This window comes from Leucopleurus acutus (genome assembly GCF_964270905.1).
Source record: "Leucopleurus acutus genome assembly, chromosome: 19".
In the NCBI taxonomy this organism is placed as follows: Eukaryota; Metazoa; Chordata; class Mammalia; order Artiodactyla; family Delphinidae; genus Leucopleurus; species Leucopleurus acutus.
The window spans coordinates 7,415,321-7,441,398 of record NC_139161.1 but is presented as its reverse complement, the minus strand read 5'-3'; the positions used below and the strand labels follow the sequence as shown (position 1 = coordinate 7,441,398).

Sequence of the window (26,078 nt, the reverse complement as noted above, 5' to 3'; positions counted from 1 at the left end):
ACCTGCCCTTCCTTCCCTTTCCCCTGGCACCGGGTGGCAGCCCTGGGCTCTTTGCATAACCCTGTGGCTTCCCTATCTTCACCCGAGGCAGCGGCACCACAGGCGGAGGGGAAGGGCAGGGCTGGCCACCATGGCGACGCTCTTCTCCCAGACCCAGCGGCGCCCTCCCCTTTTGCGCCAGGCCATCAAGATAAGACGCCGCCGTAGAGTCAGAGATCTGCAGGAGGCCCTGCCCCACAGGGCTCAGGAGGTAGGAGGGACCTCAGTGGGGAGAAGAGCAGGCCTGGGTGGGGCTCTGCCCCCTCTGGGTGCGGGGTCCCCCCTCTTGTGGGCTGCGGCTGAGGATGTGTGCCCCTCTCCTGCCCACCCTAGCCTCTGGCAGAGCCTTTGGGGTCTGCAGAAGAGGGTCTGCCATGTGTTCTCTGGGCCAGCCTGGGCCTCAGGTCTGGGATCTGAGCCTTTCGGTGGCCCCTCCCTCTCGCGCCCCAACCCCAGCCATCCGCTGCTCCTCCAGTCCCAAAGACACCCGCTCCACTAGGCAGGGAGTGTCCGCTAGGGGCTGGGCCTTCGGGGGCCAGCTGAGCAGCCCCCAGGCCTGCTTGGCATGAGCCCCAGTCTCCCACCTCTGCTGCTGGGCCTCACTTCCGCCGCCGGGGTGCGGAGCAGAGCTGCCCGATAAGCAGCGCTGTTTCCTCTGGGGACGGAAGGGAGGTTGGGGGAGGTTGAGGCCACGGGCGCCTGCTGGCGCAGCTGAGCTGGCACGGCTGAGCGCCAATGGACCCAAGCCACGGCAGGCCAGGGGATGAGGAAGGTGGCCCGGGTGCCGGACCCCCGGGAGCCCTGCTGTGGGAACAGGTGTGCGGCACTGGTGGGGCTGGAGGCCAGGTGCTGGGGCCCCCTCAGCCCTCGGGCTGGGCCTGCTCTGTGAGGAGCCGTTCCCGCGTCCGAGCCCTGGTCCAGGCCTCTGGGACACCTTGTCTTTCCACCTCGCTCCCCAGATCGAGCCAACGTCCCACCACTTGTCCCCTGAGGAGGTAAGAATCAGAGTGTTTCCGGGGTGCAGAGGGGTGCTGGGAAGCAGCCCTGCATCCTCCCAGACACCCCCCTAGGCTGCTGGCCAAGGCTGGGTCTCAACCCCCTCCCCTCCGCTGCGCGTGTGGACGCCTGGTCCCCACCTTGGGCATGTGCCGTGAGTGCCAGGGGTGGCTGGTGGGGCTCAGACCTTGTGGTGGGTGGACGGGGGTTCCCAAGGTGACCCTGCTGTGTCTCAGCGGGCCCTGCTCTACGAGGAAGCTCTCTACACGGTCCTGTACCGCCTGGGTCAGCCCGAGCCCACCCATGTCGGGGAGTCCTCTGAGCTGCTGCGATACCTGCAGGAGGTGAGGCCAGCCCCCACTCCACCTGCCTCCCTGCAGCCTGGCCGTGTCCCCCCACTCCCACCCCGTGCCCCAAGCTTCCCACACTCCTACACCACCAGGCCTTCCGTATGGAGCCCCAGGAGCACGAGCAGATGCTGCGGCAGGTCCAGGAGCTCGAGGTAAGCCTGCCAGGGCTGTCCTGAGCAAACACGGGGGCTGGGAAGCCCAGCTCCCTCTGGGACTCAGGCCCCACCTCTTGTCGCTCCAGAAACCAATATTCTGTCTGAAGGCCACGGTGAAACAAGCCAAGGGCATTCTGGGCAAGGATGTCAGTGGTGAGTAGGCGATGGGGGGCCCTGAGGGCCTTCTTCCTGGCTCCTTCCTCTCCCCATCACAGCCTGTCCCAGAGCTTGTGATGCAAGTTCCCATCTCCCAAACATCCCCTGGGGCTCACTTTGGTGCTGCTGGCCCCTGTCCTTGGAGCCTGGGATGGAGAGGGGTAGGGGGTGTTAAGGACTCTCCCTGGGAGCCTAGCCAACACCCCTCCCCTTCCTCCCCAGGGTTCAGTGACCCCTATTGCCTGCTGGGCATCGAGCAGGGGGTGGGTGTGCTGGGGGACAGCCCTGGACTCCAGCGGCGGCAGAAGGCCGTGGTGAGGCACACCATCCCGGAGGAGCAGATCCACCGCACCCAGGTCATCGCCCAGACACTCAACCCCGTCTGGGACGAGACCTTCATCCTGTACGTGGCCCTGCCCCCGTTCCTACCCGCTCTGGGCCAGAGCACTTCCTGGCTCAGGGGAGGAGCTTGGTTTGACTGGAGGAGGAGCCTGCTCCCCAGGCAGGCAAGACTGACAGGAGGCCAAGCAGGACACAGCAATGGCTTAAATGCCACGTGCTGGTGGGCGGCGGAGGGTCAGGCACATCTGGGTTGATCTGGGGGGTAGCATGAAGCCTTACTTTAAAGGAGAGAGAGATGCCGTTGGGAGGGGAGGAGGGTTTGCAGGGAGGGACTGAGACTTGGCAGTGGGTGATACTGCGTGGCAGTTTTGGGGGGCAGGCTTGGGGCTGAGGGAGCCTGTGGCCTGGCCAGGGGTCTATCCCTCCAAGACCCTCAGCCATGCTCTTTTCTCACTACAGGGAGTTTGAGAACATAAGCAATGCCAGCTTTCGTCTGGACATGTGGTGAGGAGCATGTCCCCCCCGCCCCATGTAGGGGTTGGGAAGAGAAGGGGGCCTGGAGGTGAGGGTGGCAGAAAGGGGTTGGGGGCTCCCAGGACACCCTCTCTGCCTCCTGCTCAGACCTCTGCCCCACCAGGGACATGGACACCGTGGAGTCTGTCAGACAGAAGCTCGGGGAGCTCACAGATCTGCACGGGCTGCGAAGGTGAGGGCCGTGGGTTTCCCGGGGAAGGAGTTGGGGCTCCTTCTGCCCTGCCTCCACATGCATACTGGTTGTTGGGCTGCAGGCTCTCACCTGGGCCCAGGTGGCTGCAGGTAGGGAGCAGATTCCAGCCTGACCCGGTCAGGCTCCTGGTCCCTCTCCCTCACGGCACCCTGCCTGGAACAGGATCTTTAAGGAGGTCCGGAAGGACAAAGGCCAGGATGACTTTCTGGGGAACGTGGTTCTGAGACTACAGGTGAGTGGAGTGGGGAAAGGTTCCCGGGAGAGAGGCAGAGAGGGGGTGACGAGGGGATCAAGGGAGGGGTTCCAGGTCTGCACCCAGCGGATCCTGGGGTCTGCCTCCCATCGCCTCCCCTGCCCCCGACCGGGTGAGGCTCCTGAGGCTCACAGGTGTGGGCATCCCCTGCCTGCCCGGCCTGCCAGGACCTGCACTGCCGGGAGGATCAGTGGTACCCTCTAGAGCCTTGCACGGAGACCTACCCGGACCGTGGTCAGTGTCACCTCCAGTTCCAGTTCATTCACAAGCGGGTAGGTGGCCCGGCTGGGTGGGGAGGAGGGGTGCACTGGGCGTGGGGTCCTCTGCTCACGGCCGCGCCGGCCCCCCTGCAGAGAGCCACCATGGCCAGCCGCTCGCAGCCCAGCTACAGAGTGCATCTCCACCTGCTGCAGCAGCTCGTGTCCCACGAGGTCACCCAGCACCAGGTACTGCCCTCCCGGGGCTGGGCAGGGCCAGGGTCTGCCTGTCAGGTCCTGACACCCTCCACCTGTCCCCTCAGGCGGGCAGCACCTCCTGGAATGGGTTGCTGAGCCCCCAGGCTGCCACCGTCCTCTTCCTCCACTCCACGCAGAAGGACCTGTCCGACTTCCACCAGTCCATGGCGTGAGTGCCCTTCCGAGCCCGAGTGCCCGAGGGCCGTCCGCGCCACACCACCCTCTCCCTCCCTGCGTGCCCTCCTGCAGGCTGACAGCCCCAAGTCTAACCCTCAGGAGATTTCTGTTTGGGGCCCAAATTGTATTTTAAGTTTTGAGTCAGTTGCCGACTTTTAAAACTCTGGAGATTTGCTGTGCAGATTCACATCACCAGTTTCCCGTGAAAGCTTCGTGCTGGAATTGCAGGGCTGTCGCTTTGCTGGGCTGCAGGTGGTCAGAGCAGAGCAGCGTGCCCTCCCCCATCCATCACAGTTGCCATCTGGGCGCTTCGTCCCCTGACACCACCTGAGTCCTTCTGGGCAGTTGAGTTTGCCACCCCGGGCCCAGACCCCAGGGCCATTGAAGAGATCTGTGCGCTGACGCTCCTGGATCTGTGTTGAGGGCCTGTCACCTCCCCTGAGCCTTGTTAGATTACGGGAATGCCAGGAAGGACACACAGGAGTTTGTAGATTTTTCCATGCACGAGAGGAGTAGGGGCACAGCCCAGGTGCTGCCAGGAGGAGGACTGAGAGTGGGAGCTGACACTTGGCATTCAGTAGGGGGTCAGAAGGAGGCTGGCGGAGAAGGGCAGCTTCTAGGACCAGGGGCGGGTGTGTATTCCTGGATGGCTGTGGGGAATGCAGGCGAGGCTGGAGACTGGAGCAGGCACGGAGGGTGAGGGCCTCACTTGCCTGCAGGGCCTCAGCAGGGAGTGCGGCGCTGTATCCCGCCTGGCGGAGGCCTGTCCCTGGGCTGCTCTTCTGCCCCAGCCTCCTTCGCCCTCCCTCTTGTCTCAGTTCGGTCACCTCTGTGAAGTCTCCCCTCGACTCTCTGAAGGGATGCTCTAGCTGAAGTTTTACATGTACTTGAAGGCTCGAGTCTCCAAATCTGATTTCTCAAAAGAAGCAAGAAGTCCTGAATTTTAAAATCACAAATATTCTAATTTAAGAGATGGACAATTCATTTACATGTTTGAAAAGCACTGATGGGAACAAAAACAATCCTGTGGGTTACCTTCAGCCACAGGTTTTCAGCCTCTGCGGGTCGATGGGGATCCCCAGGAGGCTTTGGGGTGGGGGTGGGGTGGGGATAACGCCGCGCCACCTGCCCCTACCCCACCCCCACCCCCTCCAGGCCAGGCCAGGTGAGCTGTGGGAAGGAACGTGCCCCACTTGGCCAGGCTGAGGGCTTCCTGTCTGCCGCAGGCAGTGGCTGGCCTACAGCCGTCTCTACCAGAGCCTGGAGTTCCCCAGCAGCTGCCTCCTGTACCCCATCACCAGCATCGAGTACCAGTGGATCCAGGGCCGGCTCAAGGCAGAGCAGGTGGGCTGGGGCGGGGCGAGGGGTGTTGGGCAGGCAGGGCTCAGGGAGCGGCTCCCCGGGCCCCATAAAGCAGCCCCCGCCTCACAGCACCGTCCTGGCCCTGCAGCTGGAGGAGCTGGCTGCCTCATTCAGCTCCCTGCTGGCCTATGGCCTCTCCCTCATCCGGAGGTTCCGCTCTGTCTTCCCCCTCTCCGTCTCCGACTCCCCAGCCCGGCTGCAGTCTCTCCTCAGGTCAGCGGTTACCCCCCGCTTCAGTGGAGTCGGGGACGGGGAACAGCTGGGGCACCTCTGGGGTGGGGAAGCCTGCCGGCGGAATGAGTGGGGGCTACGGGGCAACGGGCATCTTGCACACGGCTCTCTCTCCCCACAGGGTCCTGGTACAGATGTGCAAGATGAAAGCCTTTGGAGAACTGTGCCCCGAAAGAGGCCCCCTGCCCCGCCTGGTGACCGAGGCACTGCGGGTATGGTGCCCACCCTGTAGGTGCGGTGCCTGGGCCCAGCAGCCCTCCCTGCTCACTGTCTCTCTGCCCACAGACTGGCACCACTGAATGGTTCCACCTGAAGCAGCAGCACCATCAGCCCATGGTGCAGGTGAGGGGGCTCGGGTGAGGAGGTGGGTGGTGGGACAGGATGCTTGCCCCTCAGAGCCCTGCCTGGCTCACCTCTGCCCCTGCCAGGGCATGCTGGAGGAGGGCAAGGCCTTACTGGACCTGGTACAAGACATCATTGGCGACCTGCACCAGTGCCAGCGCACCTGGAGCAAGATCTTCCATAAGTGAGCAGGCGGCCGGGCCGGGAGGCAGTGCAGCAGGGGCTCAGAATGGGGACCAGAGGGACCCCGCTGTGTGCCGCCAGGTCACACCTGCTGCCTTTCCTCCAGTGTCCTCAAGATCGACCTCTTCTCCATGGCTTTCCTGGAGCTGCAATGGCTGGTGAGCCCCACCCACCCCCCGCCCCACCCACCCACCCACCCACCACGTCCCAAGGCCACGCCCTCTGCACTGGCTCTGGAGCTCCGCCCACCATGCCTTCCCTTCGCAGGTGGCCAAGAGGGTGCAGGACCACATTGCTGTGGTGAGCGGTGCCGTGACCCCGGAGATGGGCGAAAGTCTGTTCCAGCTCTACATCAGCCTCAAGGAGCTCTACCAGCTGGGCCCGGTCCTCTCGGAGAGGTGGGCAGCAGACTGGCTGCAGGGAGAGGAGGGCCCGAAGCCCGCAATGGCCCCGGCTTTCCCCAGGCTGACCCTGGCTCTCCCCAGGGATGGCGTCCTGGCCCTGGAAGGCTTCCACCACTGGTTCCAGCCGGCCATCCCCTCCTGGCTGCAGAAGACGTACAGCGTGGCCCTGGAGCGGGTGCAGCGCGCTGTGCAGATGGACGAGGTGGGGTTGGGGGCTGGACTAGGGGCAGAGTCCCACATTTCGGGGTGTGGCTCGCAGCTCTGCCAACCGTGTGGCACGTGCGGAAGCGGTTAACCAGCTTTGAGCGGTGCTCTCGAGGCCAGCTGAGTGCAAAATCCTGCCTCCTGTTATATTGGGTGGGGGGGACTTGGTTTACATGCTGATCCCCGCAGCCTGGGGGATCTGGGCAGAGCCCTGCTTGTTCGCCTTGCAGCCCCCGGCCCAGCTCTGTGCCTGCTGTGGCTCTATGAGCCCTGGATGCTTGCAAGTGCAAGTGGGGAGGGAGAGCATGGATTTGGCCAGCCTTGAGCCCTCCTTTCTACACACTCCCCCGTCTCCTAGCTGGTGCCCCTGGGTGAACTGACCAAGCACAGCACATCGGCTGTGGACCTGTCCACCTGCTTTGCCCAGATAAGCCACACTGCCCAGCAGCTGGACTGGCCTGACCCAGAGGAGGCCTTCATGATCACCGTCAAGTTTGTGGAGGTGCAGCCTCATTCCCACCCTACGATTTCTCCCCAGTTCTCATCCTAGCAGCCTCCAAAAGCCTATGTCCTAAATCCCCCAAGTCACTGAAATTCCTTTGCCTCCCCCCGCATCTGCCTCTCCTCGGCACTCCCCACCCCCATTGATCACGCCCTCCTCACCCCAGGACACCTGTCGGCTGGCCCTGGTGTACTGCAGCCTTATAAAGGCCCGGGCCCGTGAGCTCTCTGCCGGCCAGAAGGACCAGGGCCAGGCAGCCAACATGGTAAGGGCCAGAGCTGGGGGCTGAGGCTGGGCCGGGGTAGGGGTGGAGCCTGCCAGTCCTGGCACTATTCAGGAAGCTCAGCATCCCCGTGCCCACGCCTGCCTGCAGCTGTGCGTGGTGGTGAACGACATGGAGCAGCTGCGGGTGGTCATCGGCAAGCTGCCCACCCAGCTGGCATGGGAGGCGCTGGAGCAGCGGGTAGGGGCCGTGCTGGAGCAGGGGCAGCTGCAGAACACGCTGCATGCCCAGCTGCAGGGCGCCCTGGCTGGGCTGGGCCATGAGATCCGCACTGGCGTCCGCACCTTGGCCGAGCAGGTAATTTGTTTGACCCACAGTGACCCCACCCCACCCATCCTCAGCCTGAAGTACCCTCCAGCAGGACTTGGGCCAATGTCCAGCCCCCTTCCCTTCCTGAACCTAAACTCAGGCCCCAAGCAACCTCTCCTGACCCCCGACTCACACCCTGGCCTCCCTCCTACTGTTTTGTGTCTCCAGCTGGAGGTGGGCATTGCCAAGCACATCCAGAAACTCGTGGGCCTCAAGGAATCCGTCCTGCCTGAGGATGTGAGTGGCCCTCCCTGCTTGCTGACCTTTGCCAGCAATGTGGGTCAGGGATTGCAAAGGGGCTTAGGGTGGGCAAGGGGCTGAAGGCCATGGGGTGTCAGAGATAAGTCCCCCAGACTTGGGCAAGAAATGTTCCCTCCTGGCCTCGGTTTCCCCCTTAGATGCTAAGAGGGTGGGGTTGGGTCATTCCACGGGCTCTCCCAGCACTGACAGTCAATGTGGGAGCTGCAGTGGGGGAGGCTTTAGACCTTGCAGCCAAACAGCCCCGGGCATGACTCCTTCTTAGCTGCCTGCTAGCGGAGCTGTTCTATTTATATAGGTCAGCTGACCTCAGGCTCGTCATCTGTCAGCGGGGATAATAATTACACCTGTGCTTGCTTGGGAGCGTGCTACTCATTAATTCATCAACTATTTAAGCACCCACTTTGTCCCAGGTATTGATTTAGGCACTGGGGATATATATCAATGAACAGTGTGACAAAAATCCCTGCCTTCCTAGAGTTTTCATCCTAGTAGAGGAGGTGAAAAAAGAGCTAAGTAGATAACTATAGCTACAGCTGTTATTAGAACTACACATATATGTGTGTGTGTGTAAACATATATATATGTATACACACACATATCATATGTTAGTTAATGATAACCCCCTCAAGAGAAAAATAAAGCACACAAGGGAATGGAAAGGGTCAGAGGACTGTATTTTTAGATAGTGGCCAGAGGAGGCCTTACTCGGAGGGTGACAGCTGAGTCAAGATCTAAAGGAAGGAAGAGAAGGAGCCACGAGGATTTCTATGGGAGAGAACAGCATGGGCAAAGGCCCTGAGGCAGGACCCGGTCTGGCAGGTTCAGGGCTATAGAAAAGGCTATACTGTCTCCAGTGTGGCTGGAGCCGACCGTGGTCAGGGGCTGGCTCTGCACACATTCCACAGATGCGCAGGAAAGCTCCTAGCCCCGTTTCCTCTCCGGGCCAGGGCAAAGGCATGGGGGTGGGACCAGAATGGGCCAGAACCAGATGTGCTGCCTCCCCTCCCCAGGCCGTTCTGCCCCTGATGAAGTTCCTGGAGGTGCAGCTCTGCTACATGAACACCAACTTGGTGCAGGAGAACTTCAGCAGGTCTGCAGCAGCCGCCTGCCCTGTGGCGCCCCATCACCTCCACCTCTCCTCCCACCCGCCCCTCCTTCCCGGCCTCAGCATCCATCCTCAGGGGAGGATGCAACCAGACTCTCTTAAATGCTTGCTCCAAGGGTCAGGGCGCTCATGGCCGCACAATGCTATCCATTTCACCTTAGGCTGAGCTGAAACCTGTCTGTCCTTTCTCCCTTAGCCCTGGGCTGCGTCTTCGGGAGGCTGCAGCTCTGCCCTCCCTAACATTACAGGCAGCTGGTGTTCCAGGGGAACTCCTCGTTAGGGTCTCTCTCAAAACAGGGCCCAGCACACTGGGCAGCAGTGGGTAGAGGTCAAGGGCATGGGCTCTGGACGACCTGGATTCATACTCCAGTTTCACTGCTGCTTGGTGGGTGGCCTTGAGCAGATTACTCAAGTTTTCTGTGCAGATGGTCATAGTTCTGGCCTCTACTGAGGACTAGATGAGTCATGTGAAGTGCTGAGAGCAGTGCCTGCAACAAAGGAAGTGGTTGATGACTGAGCTGCTGTGACGACGGTGACGGTGATGATGACAGGTCCTCCACATGGGGCTGCTGGCCCCCAGAGTTCTGCTCTTGGTGGGGCAGCGGGGCTTCAGGAGCCCACCTTCTTTATTTCCTAGGCCAGAGAATGCCATTAGTTCAGCTCTAATCTTCACACAAAATAGAGTTTAATCTCTACTAAGACAGGAGCTAACATACCACTCACTGTCTCAGAACATTTAGAACAGTGTCTGTGCATAATGAACACTTAAGTATGGGGACTAAATTAACTACTTTTATTTTTTTTTATTAATTTGTTTTATTTATTTTTGGCTGCGTTGGGTCTTCGTTGCTGTGCGTAGGCTTTCTCTAGTTGCGGCGAGCGGGGGCTACTCTTCATTGCGGTGCGTGGGCTTCTCACTGCGGTGGCTTCTCTTGTTGCGGAGCACGGGCTCTAGGCGCCGGGCTTCAGTCGTTGTGGCACGAGGCCTTAGTTGCTCTGTGGCATGTGGGATCTTCCTGGACCAGGGCTCGAACCCATGTCCCCTGCATTGGCAGGCAGATTCTTAAGCACTGCGTCACCTGGGGGAAGTCCCCAAATTAACTACTTTTAGTATGGACCACCCAATTTTTTTCTAAGCTTTAAAAAATTTATAGACCTCCCCCATTCTTTTTTTCTTTTTTTTTTTGGCCACACTGCGCAGCTTACAGGATCTTGGTTCCCCAACCAGGGATCAAACCCACGCCCCCTTGCAGTGGAAGCGTGGAGTCTTAACCACTGGACCACCAGGGAAATCCCTAGACCTCCTCCATTCTTTCTTTTTTTTTAATATTTATTTTTATTTACTTACTTATTTATTTATTTATTTATCTTGGCTGTGCCGGGTCTTCATTGCAGCATGTGGGCTTCTTAGTTGCGGTATGTGAACTTCTTAGTTGTGGCATGCGGACTCTTGACTGCAGCACGCGTGAGGGATCTTAGTTCCCCAACCAGGGATCGAACCTGGGCCCCCTGCACTGGGAGCACGGAGTCCTACCCACTGGACCTGGACCACCAGGGAAGTCCCATCCTCCCATTCATTTTTTTTTTTTTTTAATTTATCTTTGGCTGAGTTGGGTCTCCGTTGCTGCGCACAGGCTTTCTCTAGTTGCGGCAAGCGGGGGCTACTCTACATTGCAGTGTGCGGGTTTTTCATTGCAGTGGTTTCTTTGTTGCAGAGCACGGGCTCTCAGCATGTGGGCTTCAGTAGTTGCAGCGTGTGGGCCTGGTAGTTGTGATGCACGGGCTTAGTTGCTCCGTGGCATGTGGGATCTTCCCGGACCAGGGATTGAACACGTGTCCCCTGCATTGGCAGGTGGATTCTTAACCACTGCACCACCAGGGAAGTCTCCTGCACCCCCATTCTTTTTTTTTTTTAATTAATTTATTTATGGTTGTGTTGGGTATTCGTTGCTGCACGCGGGCTTTCTCTAGTGGCGGCGAGCGGGGGCTACTCTTCGTCGTGGTGCGAGGGCTTCAGTAGTTGCAGCACAAGGGCTCAGTAGTTGTGGCTCGTGGGCTCTAGAGCAGTCAAGGCCTCCTACCGCGCCTCCGAGCAGAGCACAGGCTCTAGGTGCACAGGCTCTAGGTGCACGGGCTTCAGTAGTTGCAGCACAAGGGCTCAGTAGTTGTGGCTCGTGGGCTCTAGAGCACAGGCTCAGTAGTTATGGCGCACAGGCTTAGTTGCTCCGTGGCATGTGGTATCTTCCCGGACCAGGGCTCGAACCCATGTCCTGCATTGGCAGGCGGATTCTTAACCACTGTGCCACCGTGGAAGTGCCCCACCCCCGTTCTTAATTACACATTTTTTGTGCTTATCTGCCTGACTCTACTTTGACAAGTGAAATTTCAGTTATTTCAGGTTGTTATTAGGATGAACTGTGGCTTGGTTGCTATTTTTTTCTCGCCGCAGGTAGTACATGCTTACCCATGCTGTGTGCTGAGATCCTATTCATTTTGGTCACTCCCATCTTGACTCATGATTCTGTCATTGGGGGACCACCCTCCTGCTCCTTTTTTGGTTGGGGTTTGTTAATCCTAGTGAGAAGGATCCTTCACTAGCTTCCGAGACATGTTGGATAGGACTAGGCCTGTCTGCCCCGCCCCCTGCCCTCCTTCCCTCAGCAGACCAGCCCTCCCTCCCTCCCCTGCCTGCAGCCTGGGCCCCAGTCCCACCAGTGAGGCAGGTGGAGGGTGGGGGTGGGGAGGCACTGGCGAACGGGGGTGGGCCTGGGTCCCACGAGGCCTCTTCTTTCTCAAGAGCATCTCCGCTTCCTCCTCCTCTGTCCTCCTGTCCTGTGTCCGGCATCCCTCTGCACGGCACCCCAGCCTTCTGACCTTGCTGTGGACCCACACGCTCACGGTGCTGGCGGAGGTGGCCGCTGCCCAGCGGAGCTGCCCTCTGGCTTCTAGCAGGCTGAAGATCGCACTACAGGTAATAATACCAGTGACAACAATAAAATCCCTGGTGGGAGAGTGCCTGGGGGTCACCTCTGATGTCTCGCCCCCTAGAACCTGGAGGTCTGCTTCTACGCAGAGGGCTGTGGCCTGCCACCCGAGGCGCTGCACACGGCCACCTTCCAGGTAGGGGCCTTTTGGTTAGCTGGTGGTGTGGGGAGCCTGCCTTCCTGTGCTCACCTGTGTCCAGGACCAGCTACGTGATTTACAGGGCCCAACACAAAATGAAAATGTGGGCCCCTTTAAAAAAACATAATTGACGGCGCCTCCCTGGCGGTCCAGTGGTTAAGACTCCACGCTTCCAATGCAGGGGGAGCAGGTTCCATCCCTGGTCCGGGAACTAAGATCCTACATGCTTCGTGGCACAGCAAAAACCAAAAACAAACAAACGCCCCCCCACCAAACCAACAAAAAACCCCTCCACGTGTGAAGTTCTTCTAAACACGGTTGGGGCGGGGGCGGCTTTGAGACACACCTGTGGAGCCCACCCTGTCGGTGCCTCTGGCTGTTGCCAGGGCAACCCTGCCTGTGGTCCCCCAGCGCCCAGTGCTTTCCACTTCACGTTGTCGTCTCCCGTTGGCTGCAAGCTTCTGAAGGGCAGCACTGGGCTGCGACTGTGTGACAGTTCAAGTGACTCCTCAGCTGTGCCCCATCCCCAGGCTCTGCAGAGGGACCTGGAGCTGCAGGCGGCCTCCAGCCGGGAACTCATCCAGAAGTACTTTTGCAGCCGCATCCAGCAGCAGGTGAGTCTCCCTCCTCCGCCGCGCTCCCTGCGCGCCTGGAGCCCCGCCTCGCCCGCTCAGCCCCTGCTGACGCTGCCCCTGCGCCCCGCCCCCAGGCAGAGACCACCTACGAGGAGCTCGGGGCCGTCACAGTCAAGGCCTCCTACCGCGCCTCCGAGCAGAAACTGCACGTGGAGCTGCTCAGCGCCTCCAGCCTGCTGCCCCTGGACTCCAATGGTGAGTGGAGGCTGCCCCAGCCACTCTCCGTGTCCCCACTCTGGTCCCCCGAGTTCCCGGGGGCTCTGCTCGTCCAGCCTGAGCACTGGGTGCATTTCTGCTGGATTACCAGGAGGGAGCAGTGCTGCTGAGCGGGGCACAGCTGCTGGCGTGGGCACCGGCGGCGGGGCTGGGATATCCTCGGCCAACGTCCCCTCCCCGGCCACTTGCCAGGCTCCAGCGACCCCTTTGTCCAGCTGACCTTGGAGCCGAGGCACGAGTTCCCTGAGCTGGCCCCCCGAGAGACCCAAAAGCACAAGAAGGAACTTCACCCACTGTTTGATGAGACCTTTGAATTGTGAGTGGTCCCACTAGCCCTGGACCCGCCTCAGGCCTGCTCCTCCCAGCTGAGGCGGGCCGAGGGGCTCCCCTCAGAGGACTGGGTTTGAGTCCCAGGGAGGGAGCACTTGGGACAAGTGTTTGCTGGCGCAGGCCTCAAACCTGCTCCCCTACAGGTGGAGTGAGGCTGCTGGGGAGACTCCTCCCAGTCTGAGTCCAGTGTTAGAGGCTTGCTTTCAGGGAAGGGTGCTGCCCCTGAGGTCCCCTGTTCCACCAGTCAGGTGGGCCTGGGTACACAGGGGCCCCTGGTTTAACACATCGGCCCACAGTCAGAGCAGGCATCATGGCGTGTGGCCCAAGGTACACCAGGCTGAGAGCTCTCAACCCTAATCCCACGCGTCTGGGCGAGCCCGCGTCGGGGGCTGTGTGGCCACGGCAGCACGTGGGGCAGGCAGCTGAGCCCGGCTCTGCCCCCCGCCCAGCCTGGTGCCTGCTGAGCCGTGCCAGAAGGATGGGGCGTGCCTTCTGCTCACGGTGCTGGATCACGACACGCTGGGGGCTGATGACCTTGAAGGGGAGGCCTTCCTGCCGCTGTGCTCGGTGCCGGGCCTGACGGGGACTGTGGAGCCCAGCGACGTGCCTCAGACCCGCCTGCCCCTCACCTACCCTGCACCCAACGGTAGGCCTGAGCCCTGTGAGTGTGGGCCCCGGCCCAGCACTGGGGATACAGGGGAGGGGCAGCCGTGAAAGGCTCAGGGGCCCCCAGAGGCCGAGTTGGGGTCAGAGGAAAGCCTCCTTGGAGGTGGAAGCCTGTGGAGCCAGCCTGGTGGCTTGTGTTGCTGAGATCTCGCGCCTGGTCAAGGACCAGTGAAGGTTAAGTTAGGCCAAGTGTGTGCGACTCTCTCTGGTGGGATAAGGTCACCAACAAGTTTGCCTGGGGAGAGGGGCCATTTCTGTGCCCAGGGGGCACGTTCTTGCAGGGCAGTCCCCAAGCTTGATAAGAGGGGTAGGTCTTGTGTTTGAGCGCTCACCATGGGTCAGTTCTAAGCACTGGACATATGTTAACCCTCAGTCCTTACAACCACTGAGTGAGTCAGGTGTTATCACTACTCTCCGAATGAGTAAACTGAGACACGAATTGGTGGACTGGCCCAAGGTTCTTGTATGGAAAGGAAGAGTCGCCACCTGAGGCACGTCAGCCTCTCGCGCCGCAGGTGCGCCCCGCTGCCCAGGCGTGGCAAACGCGTTTCCTGCCTCATCTGTCAGGCTGTCTTGCGAGCTTGGCTGGTGTGGGCCCATGGCTAATTTCTGGAGAATGGGGCAGTGCTGCTGCCCCTGCCACTCCCCGAGTCTGACCCCCAAATGCCTCTCTTTGCAGGGGATCCAATCCTGCAGCTGTTAGAGAGCCGGAAGGGGGACCGCGAGGCCCAGGTGTTTGTGCGGCTGCGGCGGCAGCGAGCCAAGCAGGCCTCCCAGCACGCCCCGTGGCCAGGGCGGCAGCAGCGGGGCTTGGGTCCCTGGGAGGCCTGTGTTCCCCCCACCACAGCGCAGCCCTCCCACCTGGCCTAACACTCCAGGAGGGCCCTGCAGGTCGGGGGAGCCCCAGTGTGCGGGGTTCCCGCTGCCAGAGCCGGGGCCCACAGTGATGGAGGCCCCATTCGCAGTATTTATACCCCCTCCTTCCTCCCCTCAGCCCCAGCCTCAGCATTCTCTGCCAAGTCCAGCCCCTGGGGGAGCGGACACAGCTGTCTGCACCCCTTACCCCTGCACCCCTCGTAGGGAAAAGCTGCTCTGGCAGAGGAGGGGCTCAGCCCTTCCTCTCCTGGTAGGCCTGTTCCAGCCACTGAAGTGGGGGGCCAGGTGCCTTGGGCCCTATTCTTCAGCAGCCATAATGAAGGGAGCCTGGGTCCTCTCCTGAGGGAGCTGCCAGCACCCAGGCTAAGGAGCCTAGAGCCAGGGACCTTCTGGCTCTGAAGGGGTGAGAACTGGTGGGCAGTGGGGCTGGCACAGTTTGGCTATCTGTGTCTGCTGAGGACCGCTCCTCCTTGGGACAGTACCTAGAAATTTTCTTAGCAAAAATAAAAAAATTAACAATACATCGTCCTCTTACTAAACATACTGTTGGCCTGCAGCGGGGCCTAGGTTACAGCCAAGCCATCACAAACCCCTCCTCAGCCCTCAGGAGAGCCTGGGCTGCCCCCGACTCTGGGCCCCAGCCCACCGCTCACTCCCTGTTACAGAGCAGCGGGGTAGGTGTGGAGGTAACTGACGCAGCAGCAAAAGCTTCGAACCAAACACCAGCAGACGTATCAGGTTCTGTCGCCACTGCCCAACACAGGAACCTGGCACTCATGGGGGCACCCCATGAGTGTGGGGGGGCCTCCCAGGGGTGCAGGCTGAGGCCGAGGGGCTGCTCTGAACAGCAGGGCTTAGAGGAATGGGGCCCCAGACCTGCCTGGGGGAGTGGCCCAAATGCTGGGAGTCAGAGCCTGAGGCTCACTTCTCATTCCAGTGTGACTGTGGTTGAGTCACCTAACCTCTCTGAGCCTGCACAGGTGTGATGAGTGGGGGGAGATCAGATAAGACCATGTCCAAGGCTTCTTTCAGCACTGCTCCTCTGAGACCCATACAGAAAGCCCACAAGGTGTGTGTTTTCCCACCCACCTAACAGGCCAGCTAAGAGCAGGGGAGGGGAGGTGGCTCAAAGCCTCCCTCAGGGGGCAGGCCCTCGATGCTTTTATGAGCAGGCACCGTCTGTTCCTCTGAGAAGCTACTAGGGGCCTTGTTGTCTTTTGGAAAACATTAAGTATACCAGTTGCATCTGACGATAGAGCTCTCAAGGGCCCTAGGGCCTGGGAGGTCTCTGGGTCCAGGGCTAAAGGTCCCCATCCCATCAACCCCAGCAGGCCTGCGTCAGAACACTCAAGCTCTGTCTAGGAGCCTGGAGCAGCCTTTGGGCCTGGATGGGCCCAGGGTGCCTCAAGGCCTCTTCAGCTATCTAGCCACACCTCAGGGGTCAGGCACGAGCCTTTCCCATGGCTGAAACCTGGGCTGGGCTGGCTGAGGCCCTCCTTTAGGGCCCAACTCCCTCCTGGGTTGGGTTGGCAGAGGCCCTCCTTTAGGGCCCAACTGTCCCTCACCCCGACATAAACAAGCTACCACCGCAAGTTCATATTTTATTTCCAATACGTTTGGAGCTTTGATTTTTGCGTTTTTGTAAAAAAGTTTTCACTTAATTCGTTGAAAGCCCTTTCGTGCTGAGCCCAAGGGGGCGCCTGGGCCGGGCCAGACCCTTTGCAGCCCTCTTGCTCCCACCCCAGACCCCCAGTGCTGGGAGTGGGGTGGCCTCCCTCTGCCCACTCTGCCCTCCCACCCCCTGCTGCATCTCTCTGTACAGAACAATTTTAAAAATGGAAGCTAAGACACAATATACATCGGACAGGCACGCACACACATGCACACAGGCGTCTGCTCCAAACGGGCAGGACGTCAGCTGCACTCAGAGAGCACCAAGGAATGCATACGGAGCCCCTCCTGGGGAGGAGGGCGGGGCCTGAGCCCCACCTTGGTCCTCACAGTCCGTAGCTCCTCCCCACCTATTGCCCTGCTAGCTGCCAGAGGGAGGGGTGGACAGCACGGAGGGCTGTGCAGAGGGGAGACAGCTGAGGGCAGCTGGGGGGTGATGGAGAGGGCAGTGCCAGCCTGGTAGGTCGCCCTGGGGCCAGGGAGGCTGCTCTAGGAGCCCGGGGGTGGGGGGAGGACTGGGGTACACCCCCGGCCTCAGGTACCTGAGGGGTAAAAGGCCTGGGCTTTGCCCCTCGAGGAGCTGCAAGGGCCCAGGGTTGGGAGTGGGGCTGGCCCCACGGCTTTGGCCCGCCAGCCTGGACTAAACACGCGCTTGGTAACCCTAGAGCTCGGCGGGCTTGGATCCCCCGCGCTCAAGCCTCACAGCTGGGAACCAGGCCTGGGCCCAGGTCCTCCACACCCCTGGCTCTCGCCCTGGCCTGGGGAAGTGGGGTGAACAGGGCCTGCCCTGAAGGCTTGTCCCCTCCCCTTGGCCCCTTCTAGCTTTCCACCCTTCCCTGCTCAGGCCCCAGGAAGAAGTTAAAAATAGTTAGTTCCTACATAAAAAAAGAGGCTGAAACAGATTCCCTGCCAAAAGGCTGGTGGGAGAAGAGGGGCCTCTGTCTCTGCAGTGGGAAAGGTAGGGAGGGGCAGAGGGAGGACTGCAAAATAGTTTTTTCTCTTAAAAAGTGCTTGGTGAGTCTGTTTAAAGTGTGTGTCTATATCCACGTATAGATATACACACAGACACTGTTCACACACTGGCCGCCCACGCACACCTACACACATACAGAAATGTATACATAATCATATACATACATACATACATACATACATACATACATACATACATACATATATATACTTTAAAAAGTCCTAGGGGAGAAGATCTGAGCCAGGCCGGGGCCAGGCCTGCAGGGTCACGACTGGAGGGCGTGGGCCCGGCCTGGCTGGCAGACGGGGCACTCACTGCCCTCGGCACAGAGCTCACACAGCACGGCGTGTTGGCACGGCAGCACCGCTCGGTTCTGCTCCTGACACTTAAGGCATTTCACCGACTGCATGTGGAACACGGCCTGCGGGGAAAGGGACATCAGGGTCACTGGCCCAGCCCCATGTCAGACAAAGAGCTCCCCCAACTCTCACTAGCCCCTTGGGATGAGGAAACTCGACAGTGTGCTTACAGGCCCCAGCTGATAAGGAGGAGGGCAGGGTCAGGGGGCTGGCTGATCACCTCAAGGCGCCTCATCTCTGCTTTCAGCTGCAAGGCCAAGTGGGGCTGAGTCGGAGCTGTGCGTGGGGGAGTGGGGAGGGCCAGCGCCGCTCTACAGCTCCAGCCGGACAGGCTTTCCCTCGCACAAAGGCTTCTGCCTCGTCTCGTTTGACCTTATAATGACCCTAGGTCCCCAGTGAGAACTGTGGGGTCTGGGGAGGGTAGTGACAGGCCCGAGGTGACACGGCTGCCCAACGAAGGGAAGTATACTCTTCCCACTGTGCCGCACTCCCCTGGGGACCCAGAAGGGCACCGAGGAATGCAGACAGGAGCCCTGGGGACTAACCATTCTGGAATGTCTGCTGGCGTGTGCAGAGCTCACAGGAAGAGAAGTGGTCAGGATGAAACTTAGGGCCCAGGCGTACTAATGCAGCTCAGCTCAGTGCCTGCCCTCGAAAGTGCCAGGGGTGGGCCCTGGTGCCCATCTACCTCCAGGTTTCCCACCTCCCCAGTGAGTGACTTTCTATTCCAAGCTCCTCTCCAGCAGGCTGGCATTTTGTGTGAGCTCAGCGGGGACAGAGGCTCTTAGGAGGGTGGCCATCCCTGGAGCAGCAGGGACCCATCCAAGTCCAAGCACTGGCTGAGCCCACTGTACCTCCCCACCCTGTGCTCCCCAACCTCCTAAGCTGACCTTGTCCACTTGCTCCAAGTGAGCCCGCAGCTGCTTCTGGAGAGAGTAGAGGGTGGAGAGTGAGAGGGCTTCCAGGTCGGGGAAGGTGGGCAGGGCCTGCGGGTCGGGGGCCGAGTGCAGCCGCTCCAGCTCCTCCTGTAGTTTCTTCACCTGCACCTCCAGTGCATCTCGCTGCTCCCGGGCCAGCTCGCACTCAGCGCCTGCCGCGCTGGCCCGCTCCCCGGCCTCCTCTGCCTCCTTCTTCCAGGCATCACAAGCCTATGGGCCCAACACGCAGCACCTTGTCATGATAGCCCCCCTGCCCTTGCCCCCCACCCCGAGAGTGCATCTCTGGGAGCCCGTGTGGGCCACTGTGGCTGCGGGGCCTGCGGGGGAGCTGGGTCAGGTGTCTGGGAAGTGGGGCAGGGAGGAGGGCTGATGCTGCCTGCAGAGAGGAGAGGTTTCAGGACCTGCAAGAGACCCTCTGTGGGCAGGGAAAGGGGCTGCGCCCAGCACAGCAGGGGAGCACCAGGCAGAGATGGCCAGCACCTCCAGGGGCAGCCATGCTGTGGCTGGACATAAGGCCCATCTCAGAACCTAGAACCCTGGACCTAGAGCCCTGGAGAGTCAGGGCTTCTGGGCAGAAGCAAGCAGTGCTATGGGCCCAGACCAAATAAGCAGCTCACAGAGGGAATTCCAGGCCTGGGATACCAGCCACCCCAGGGTCCTGACCGGCAAGGCAAGTTTTTCCACAGGGGGAAAGAATAAGCCGAACGGAGTTTCTGCTCTGTTCCCCAGGACCCCTGGCCTCCCCCAGCCCCTGTGCCCACTCTGTGTAAGACGGGCTTGGGCTAGATGCCACAGGCCCCGGGAAAGGCGGGTGGGCGGGGCCAGTACCTGTCTTGCCTGCTTCCAGGACTCCTCCCACTGCTTGATGGTGCCGTTGGCTTCATCTAGCTCTTGCCGAAGCCGGGCCAGCTCGGCAGCCCCGGGCCCTGACAGGAAGGCAGGGGAAGTGCCCGGGGAGAAGCTTCCAGAGGCAAAATGCTCCCAGATGCTGCTATTCATCCCATTCAGACCTGCCCCAGGAAGGGGAGGAACATCAGAGCTCCGAAGAGCTTTGGGCTTGGGCCTGGCCCCCGCCCTGTCCAGCCCTGCCTGGGGGCCTCCAGGGGCTGGCTGTGCAAGGCTCCAGCAATGTCAGGCTGGGGAATTTCACAGGGACGCGCAGGCGCCACCTGTTACTCATCAGCTGCTATTTAACTTCCGAGTCTCAGCATCCCCGTCTGTAAAGTGGGGCTCCCATCACTTGCCTCACGAGGTGATTCAGGGGACTTGGGAAGTGCTGTAGGGAGAGCAGTCTGGGAATGTGGCAATTTGCGAGCCCAACTTCACTTTCAGCCTAGAGAAAGGGGAGCCTTCTTGCACCCTGATGTGAGGCCCAGGAGGAGATTCAGGACAAAAGACTTGGTCAAGAGCCTCAGATGATGGCAGAGCTGGAGCCGGAAGAGCACAGGGAGCCCTTGGTCCATCCCCCTTGTTTACAGTGAGGAAACGGACATAAAACATGTTGCCAGGAATCACAGAAACAGTTACGTGTAGGGCCAGGGCACAGCCAGGGCGCCCGGCCCCAAAGGCCTACTCTTTGCAAACAGCTAAGCTGTGTGCTCATCCACCGCCCCCTCACCCACTCATTCAGCAGATGTTTAACGAACACCACGTGCCGCTGCTCTGTGGCCCCCCAGGACGGCCCCTGTCTTCTGAGGGAGACCCATATCCACCTCTGGCCTCATTCTGCCCACACATATCATTCTAATGACTTCTTTCTTGCTCCCTTTCCCACTAATCCAGCCAGGATGTTCTGGAACCAAACGGATTTAAGAGAGTCTGTCCTCCAAACAAACAAGTGCACCTACATGACCAACGTCATCCTGTATGGAGATGCGAGGCTCTCCGCCCTGTCCTGGAGGCGAGAACTTGGGATCCCTGCTGAGGCAGCCCTGGCCAGGAGCAAGCTCCACCTGTGCTTCTCCTCCCGCCCGGTGGCACTTCCGCTCGTGGAGAGGGCCACTTCCTCGGGGAGCCCCACCCAGGTTAGGTCCCTCTATTATTCTGAATCGCAGCACCCAGCCTGTGGCCTCCACACGACAGTGATGGTCTCTAAGCATGATGTAATGCCTGGGCGCCTCTGCCTCTCCCGAGAGACCGTGGCTCCATGCCAGCAGGGACTGCTGAGCTCACCTTGTATCCGTAACTATGTGCGGAAGGAAGGAATGCGTGGCCAGTAATAGGGCCGCAGTCAAGATACCTCCAGAATACGGGCAAGCCGACAAATGTAACAGCAAGCACCTGAGCCGGCAGCATCACCACCAGCGGTGAAGGGGCACCTGAGCCGGCAGCATCAACACCAGCGGTGAAGGGGCACCTGAGCCGGCAGCATCAACACCAGCGGTGAAGGTGCTGCACTCATCTTCAGAGACATTAGGGAAGGACCCAAAGCTGCTCAGAATGTCAAAGGGCAGCTCAGAGGCTCAGGCTCAGTGTGACCAGGATGGCCAGCACCCTCAGGGAGGGTGTTTCTGGTCTCCTTGAACAGCTGCTGGGGGAGGGGGAAGTAAGAGTAGCAGCTGCTGCTGAATGAGAGGCAGCAGGTTGGGCGTCTGCTGCTTTACGTCTGTTACTTCAGCAGACGTTCGCACTGGCCCCACGCACACACGCAGGTCTCCACCCACGCTTCTGGACCCTCTGCTCTGACGTGCCCTCCAGAGCCCCTGGTCCACACGTCTCTAACGCTGGGTTCAGCCAACAGCCTTTGGAGCTACAGCTGGGTCCGCTTGGTGTTTCTGCTGGACAGGGAGGCCGCCCTGCGCCAGGGCCGAGCCTGTTCAGACCTCTCCCTGGGCCCCGAGGAGCTCTGGGTGACTAGGCAGAGCCGCCACACTGGCACGGAGAGCAGACCTAGACCCTGGCAACTCTGAGGCCACACTTCTCACTGTGCACTGGCCCGGGGCCTAGCACTTCACTCATGTTATTTCCTTTAAGCCTCACAACCACCACACGAGGTGGGTGCTGCCATTGTACCCATTTCACAGAGGAAACTAAGACAGAGAGGCTAAGTCACTTGTCCAGGTTCACACACCTCAGAGAATCATGGAACCGGGGCCTGACTCGCCTCCGTGCCCAGAGCCCCTACTCTAACCTCCACTCTGCACTGCCTCTAGCCGTGGACAAAATGGCCAAAGGCACTTTCCAAAAGCCCAGATTCCTGCCCCAGGCCTTAGAGAGCCATACCCCCTCTTACCCAAAGATCCATGTGATGCTGACGTCCCCAAAAATGTGTTTTCTGACTGGCTCAGGTGGCCCTGGGGCTGCTGCAGGAAATGCGAGGAGAGGCTGACAGGAGGGGACGGGGATGCTGAGTGGAAGGAAGCAGAGCTGCTCAAGGAGCCAGGGATGTTCACGGGTGCGGAGCTCTGCAGCAAACTGCCGCCTGCAAGAGAGGCCCAGGAGCGTGGCCAAGTGAGGGGCGTGGCCGAGTGAGGGGCATGGCCGAGTGAGGGCCGGGCAAGCCACGCGGGGCCACACTGAGCAGGGCGTGGCTCGTCTGCCCACCCCCGGGCCAGGCTGGACCCCAGGGGCCCTCCCAAGCCATCCTGCCCACCCATGCCCAGTACCGATTGTGATGCTGCCTGGGTGGGGCACCGTGCTGTTATCGAAAGTCTTCTCTAGGGCAGCTACCCCAAACTCGTTCAGGTCCAGGTCATCCAGGGCAGACTCTAGAGACAGAGTGACTGGAGTGTGAGCCTCCCAGCCTCCCGAGGGCCCACACAGTCCCGAGGTTCCAGGCCTCACCTCCTGGACCCACCTGCCCTTTACTGCCTCTACTCCTGCCCCTGCCTCATCTTCGAGCTCAGTCCCACTGGAGCTGTGCTCGCTCAAGCCTCTGCTTGTGTCTGGGCTGCCCCTCTGCTAACACCGATCCCCTAGCCAAGTCCCGCTCAAATGGCTCTCCTTTCAGAAGCCTTCTTCGATACACCCGGGGGAAATGAGTTCTAATCCAGCTGACAGAGGTCTTGTCCCCTGACGTTACAGCTTGTATGTCTCACCCCTGAGCTCACTGAGGGCAGGCAGGTCTCTGGACCCTCAGTGGCTAGTGTACAGTAGTTGCCCAACAAATGTCCACTGCGCTCTGAGGAACTGGACTGGGAGGGCAGGAACAGTATGTCTTCATCTCTGTCACCCCAGTGCCTGCAGTAGGACCTAGCACAAAGTGGCACCCATAAATGACTGCTGAAAGAGAAGGGCAGTGGCTTCTGATGACCAGGAACTCTAAGGACAGCTGTGCAGGTTTTTCACAAGGATACCTAGCTGGGGTTGAATGACGTATGTCGTGGAATGAGACTGCCCAGACCCATGGGAAGAGGCATCTCTTTCTAATCTGCACAGAAGAGCAAACTGGAGGGCTAATTGGCTATAAAGACTAGTCTTGGCCCTACACCTTGGGATCATGTTCCATTTAGGTCAAAGGGCTCAGAATGCCCACCCTCTGACTCTCCCAAGACAGATGTCTAAAGTGACCAGTATGCTGGTTTGAGTCTCACTCCAGAGTCCTAGTATCTCCGACTCCAGACCTGCTCCTAGACTTAGCAACAGAAATGGCCCAATTACCTATGACCGACTCTACCGTGTCGCTGGTGGGGTAGAAGGGCAGAGCATTTGCATTCATGCCAGGAACACTGCTGGTGCCGGCGGGGCTAGGGGGAGTAGCTGCTAGGCTGGAGGTGATACTAGAAGAGATGCTTGAGGTCAGGGGGCTGCCCACAGGGAGGATGCCCAGCATATCCTGCAACGAGAGAGTGAAGAAGAGACATAGTGGGATGGCTGCCCACGGATGGGGGCTGGAGGCGGGGGCTGGCTAGGGCAGAAGGGAAGGGTGCATCCCAGCTCTCGCCTGGTTGCCCTCAACACCTTGTTGGGAGGCTGGAGTTGGACAGGTGTGGCTTGGAGGCTGCAGGGCCTACTCATCCCTAAAGTTCTGCAGTAGGGGAAGGGAGAAGCAAGTTCAGTGCAAGGACAGATGTTTAATATTTTTTTTGACTGGCTAATGAGTGAGTCCGGAGATGAGGGGCTCAAGGGCCTGACTCCCACCCTCTCTGAATTTGGGGCTGAGGCCCCACCTTAATCCTGCCCTCAGTTTGTAGAGAAAGCGGTGCCCCGTGCTCCCCGAAGAAGCCGCCTGGTGTTCTGGGCCTGTCCTGTCCACAGCAGGTGCCAGAAGGGGAGAAAGGGGGCTGAGGGCTCTTTACCTGTTTGGGTTGAAGCAGAGGCTGCTCTTGACTCCTGGGCTCTAGTGAGTGGGGTTTTAACTTGGCCTGAGAGAAAAGTCAGGGAGCAGGAGATGAATGTGGTGCTAGGGAGGGACCCTGAGCCCATGAGTCCTCCTAAGCATCAACTTGCCATGGCTCACTGAGGGGGAAGGAGGCACCAGACATCTGTTGTACAGTCCCCCTTCACACACACGCACCCTCCTTCCCTACCCTGGGAACCCGGGGAGCTGCTCCTCTCCTCCCTGTGACTCCAAGTCACAGATAAGCCAGTTCCACACCCCTTGTCCTGCTCCCCAAGGCCCTGCTGCCCCATCAAGGCAGCACAGGGCAGGGCAAAGTCCGGACGTGGGGTCAGAAGACGGAATAGTAACCCTTTCCCCTCTATTAACTGGCTCTGACACTGGGTGAGGTGCTCAGCCTCTAACCTGCCTGTCTTCATCTATAAAATGGGATGGCCTCACCCGCTCTGCTCAGTCTTGAAGAGGCTGGGAACAGGGGCTTCCTATCTCCCAGTCACATTCCCCATAGCTGGGCCAGGACAACCCTCCAGGTCTTCTCTTGCCGCATGCAGAAGGTTAGCCCATGCTAACCTCACTGGGCTGCCCCCTCATCCCTTACCTGGCATTTCAAAGTTTTCAGGTACTCAGCTCCCACCTGGTCTTCCCTCTCGAAGCCAGGAGCCTTCTTATAACTGCCAGGGGCGAGGCCGGACTCCCCAGGAAAGACAATGCCTTCCAGATTCGGGGGCTTCCTGATGGAGCCCGGTGGGGAGCCACAGAGGTTAGATGGGCTGCCGAGGCTGCTGTTTCTACAGAGGAGCTGCAGAGAAGGCAGAGAGTAGGCTGGGGGGCAAAGTGCAGGCTGCGGCACGGCCCATTCTCCGTCCCTGCGTGGGAGGGAGACCCTTCATCAAGGGGCTCAGTTCCTTTTTAACTGGCCAGGGGGCAGCAACCACCACCCAGGACCCAGAACCCCACGTGGAAGCTGTGTGTTGGGGGGCAGACAGGCTTTGTCCCTTCTACTACCTATGATCAGCTCTACCCAGGCTGATCACAGGGCTCTGGGGACACCACTCCAGCCACTATCAGCTTTTGACAGAGAGAACAACCCTGGGGCAGAAAGGGCAGCACCCTTGGGCGGAGACCTCCTCCCCAAGCACAGGGCACGAGAGGCAGGTGTTGGCTCTGGGCAGGCATGGTACCCACCCCACCCCCTGGACAGGCACGTACAGCGCTGAGGTCAGGGGCATGCGGGCTGGAAGGGCTCACGGGCACCGAGTCTCCGGCAGCAGACGGCATGTACAAGACGGGACCTGGCTGGGTGGGGCTGGACACAGCTGAGGAAGGCTGCAGGTCGTCACTGAGGGGTGGCTCTGCAAGAGACAGGGGCAGGGTGTCAGCAGGCTCCTGAGCCAGCTCTGTCCCTCCAAAAATGCATCTGGGTCTCTTTTAAAGGAGCACATGCATCGCCCTATGTATAAAGGGAAGGCTTCTGTTTCTATTAATATCACGTGCTGTGCACTTACTATGTGCCAGGCAATTTGTATTAATCGTAAATCTTCACAATGACTGGAAGACAGAAGTGATACCATGGTCTCCATTTTACAGATAAGGAAACTGAGGCTCAGAGAGGTAAGGTATATCTCCCAAGGGGGCTGAGCTAGGAAACAGAAGAGCTGGGATTTGAACCCCAATCCACACGCCTCCAAAGCTTGGGCCATTCATTGCTTCTCTGTGCTGCCTTGGCTGGGCCCACCTCTGAGCCACATGTGTGCTTCCCCCTCCCTGGGGCCTCAGTTTATTTTTCACTCTAATCCCAGAGATAAGGCCTAAGGCTAGAAAGAGGTTAAGGACAGAGCAGTGGCCTGGGGTAGACACAGGTTGTAACTCAAACCCGTCTCTGAGACTGGCGGTGGTGGTCTGGAGCGGCACCGAGCGGCACCGCAGCCCAGGACCACATGCAGCTGCTGAGCACCCGGAATGTGCCTAGTCTGGACTGGAATGTGCTGCAGCTATTCAAGTACACGCCAGCTTTCAAAGACTTGGTTTGAAAAAAAAAAAAGGGAAAATATCTTGATTTTATGTTGACTGCATTTTAAATGATATTATTTTATGTTGGGTTAAATAAAAATATATTATTAAAAATTGACCTATTTCTTTTTCTTCTTTTTAGATGTGGTTACTAAAATATCTAAAAT

General features: G+C 59.6%; 2 protein-coding genes across 2 annotated transcripts in view; one reads left to right on the top strand and one right to left on the bottom strand.

Moving 5' to 3' along the window:
- The first annotated feature begins 112 nt into the window (after window positions 1-112).
- UNC13D (unc-13 homolog D) lies at window positions 113-14,680 on the top strand. The gene is made up of 32 exons (XM_082860945.1): window positions 113-250; window positions 999-1,034; window positions 1,272-1,379; window positions 1,478-1,537; window positions 1,627-1,693; window positions 1,919-2,099; window positions 2,498-2,542; window positions 2,676-2,744; window positions 2,928-2,997; window positions 3,186-3,290; window positions 3,372-3,464; window positions 3,539-3,642; window positions 4,877-4,994; window positions 5,101-5,225; window positions 5,365-5,455; window positions 5,529-5,585; window positions 5,672-5,769; window positions 5,875-5,926; window positions 6,036-6,166; window positions 6,254-6,374; window positions 6,735-6,878; window positions 7,045-7,143; window positions 7,252-7,458; window positions 7,639-7,707; window positions 8,742-8,821; window positions 11,702-11,807; window positions 11,885-11,956; window positions 12,490-12,573; window positions 12,669-12,789; window positions 13,003-13,126; window positions 13,590-13,786; window positions 14,486-14,680. Exons 1-32 carry the CDS (start codon window positions 131-133, stop codon window positions 14,674-14,676), a joined length of 3,345 nt encoding a protein of 1,114 aa, XP_082717071.1. The 5' UTR covers window positions 113-130; the 3' UTR covers window positions 14,677-14,680.
- A 2,017-nt stretch (window positions 14,681-16,697) lies between these two features.
- UNK (unk zinc finger) overlaps window positions 16,698-26,078 on the bottom strand; it is a 33,505-nt gene continuing 24,124 nt past the window's right edge. The window contains exons 8-16 of the mRNA XM_082860946.1: window positions 25,111-25,253; window positions 24,500-24,700; window positions 23,861-23,926; window positions 23,223-23,397; window positions 22,229-22,330; window positions 21,856-22,044; window positions 19,452-19,633; window positions 18,576-18,833; window positions 16,698-17,747 (exon numbers count right to left, since the gene is read on the bottom strand). Of these exons, the coding sequence (XP_082717072.1) occupies window positions 17,592-17,747; window positions 18,576-18,833; window positions 19,452-19,633; window positions 21,856-22,044; window positions 22,229-22,330; window positions 23,223-23,397; window positions 23,861-23,926; window positions 24,500-24,700; window positions 25,111-25,253 (1,472 nt within the window). The 3' untranslated portion in view covers window positions 16,698-17,591. The remainder of the gene's footprint in view (window positions 17,748-18,575; window positions 18,834-19,451; window positions 19,634-21,855; window positions 22,045-22,228; window positions 22,331-23,222; window positions 23,398-23,860; window positions 23,927-24,499; window positions 24,701-25,110; window positions 25,254-26,078) is intronic.

Excerpts from the sequence above, each read along its gene's own strand:
- UNC13D (XM_082860945.1), top strand. The coding sequence starts at position 131 with ATGGCGACGCTCTTCTCCCAGACCCAGCGGCGCCCTCCCCTTTTGCGC. Across the intron at positions 2,543-2,675 it reads AGCTTTCGTCTGGACATGTG|GGACATGGACACCGTGGAGT; the intron begins GTGAGGAGCATG and ends CTGCCCCACCAG. Across the intron at positions 7,144-7,251 it reads AGGGCCAGGCAGCCAACATG|CTGTGCGTGGTGGTGAACGA; the intron begins GTAAGGGCCAGA and ends GCCTGCCTGCAG.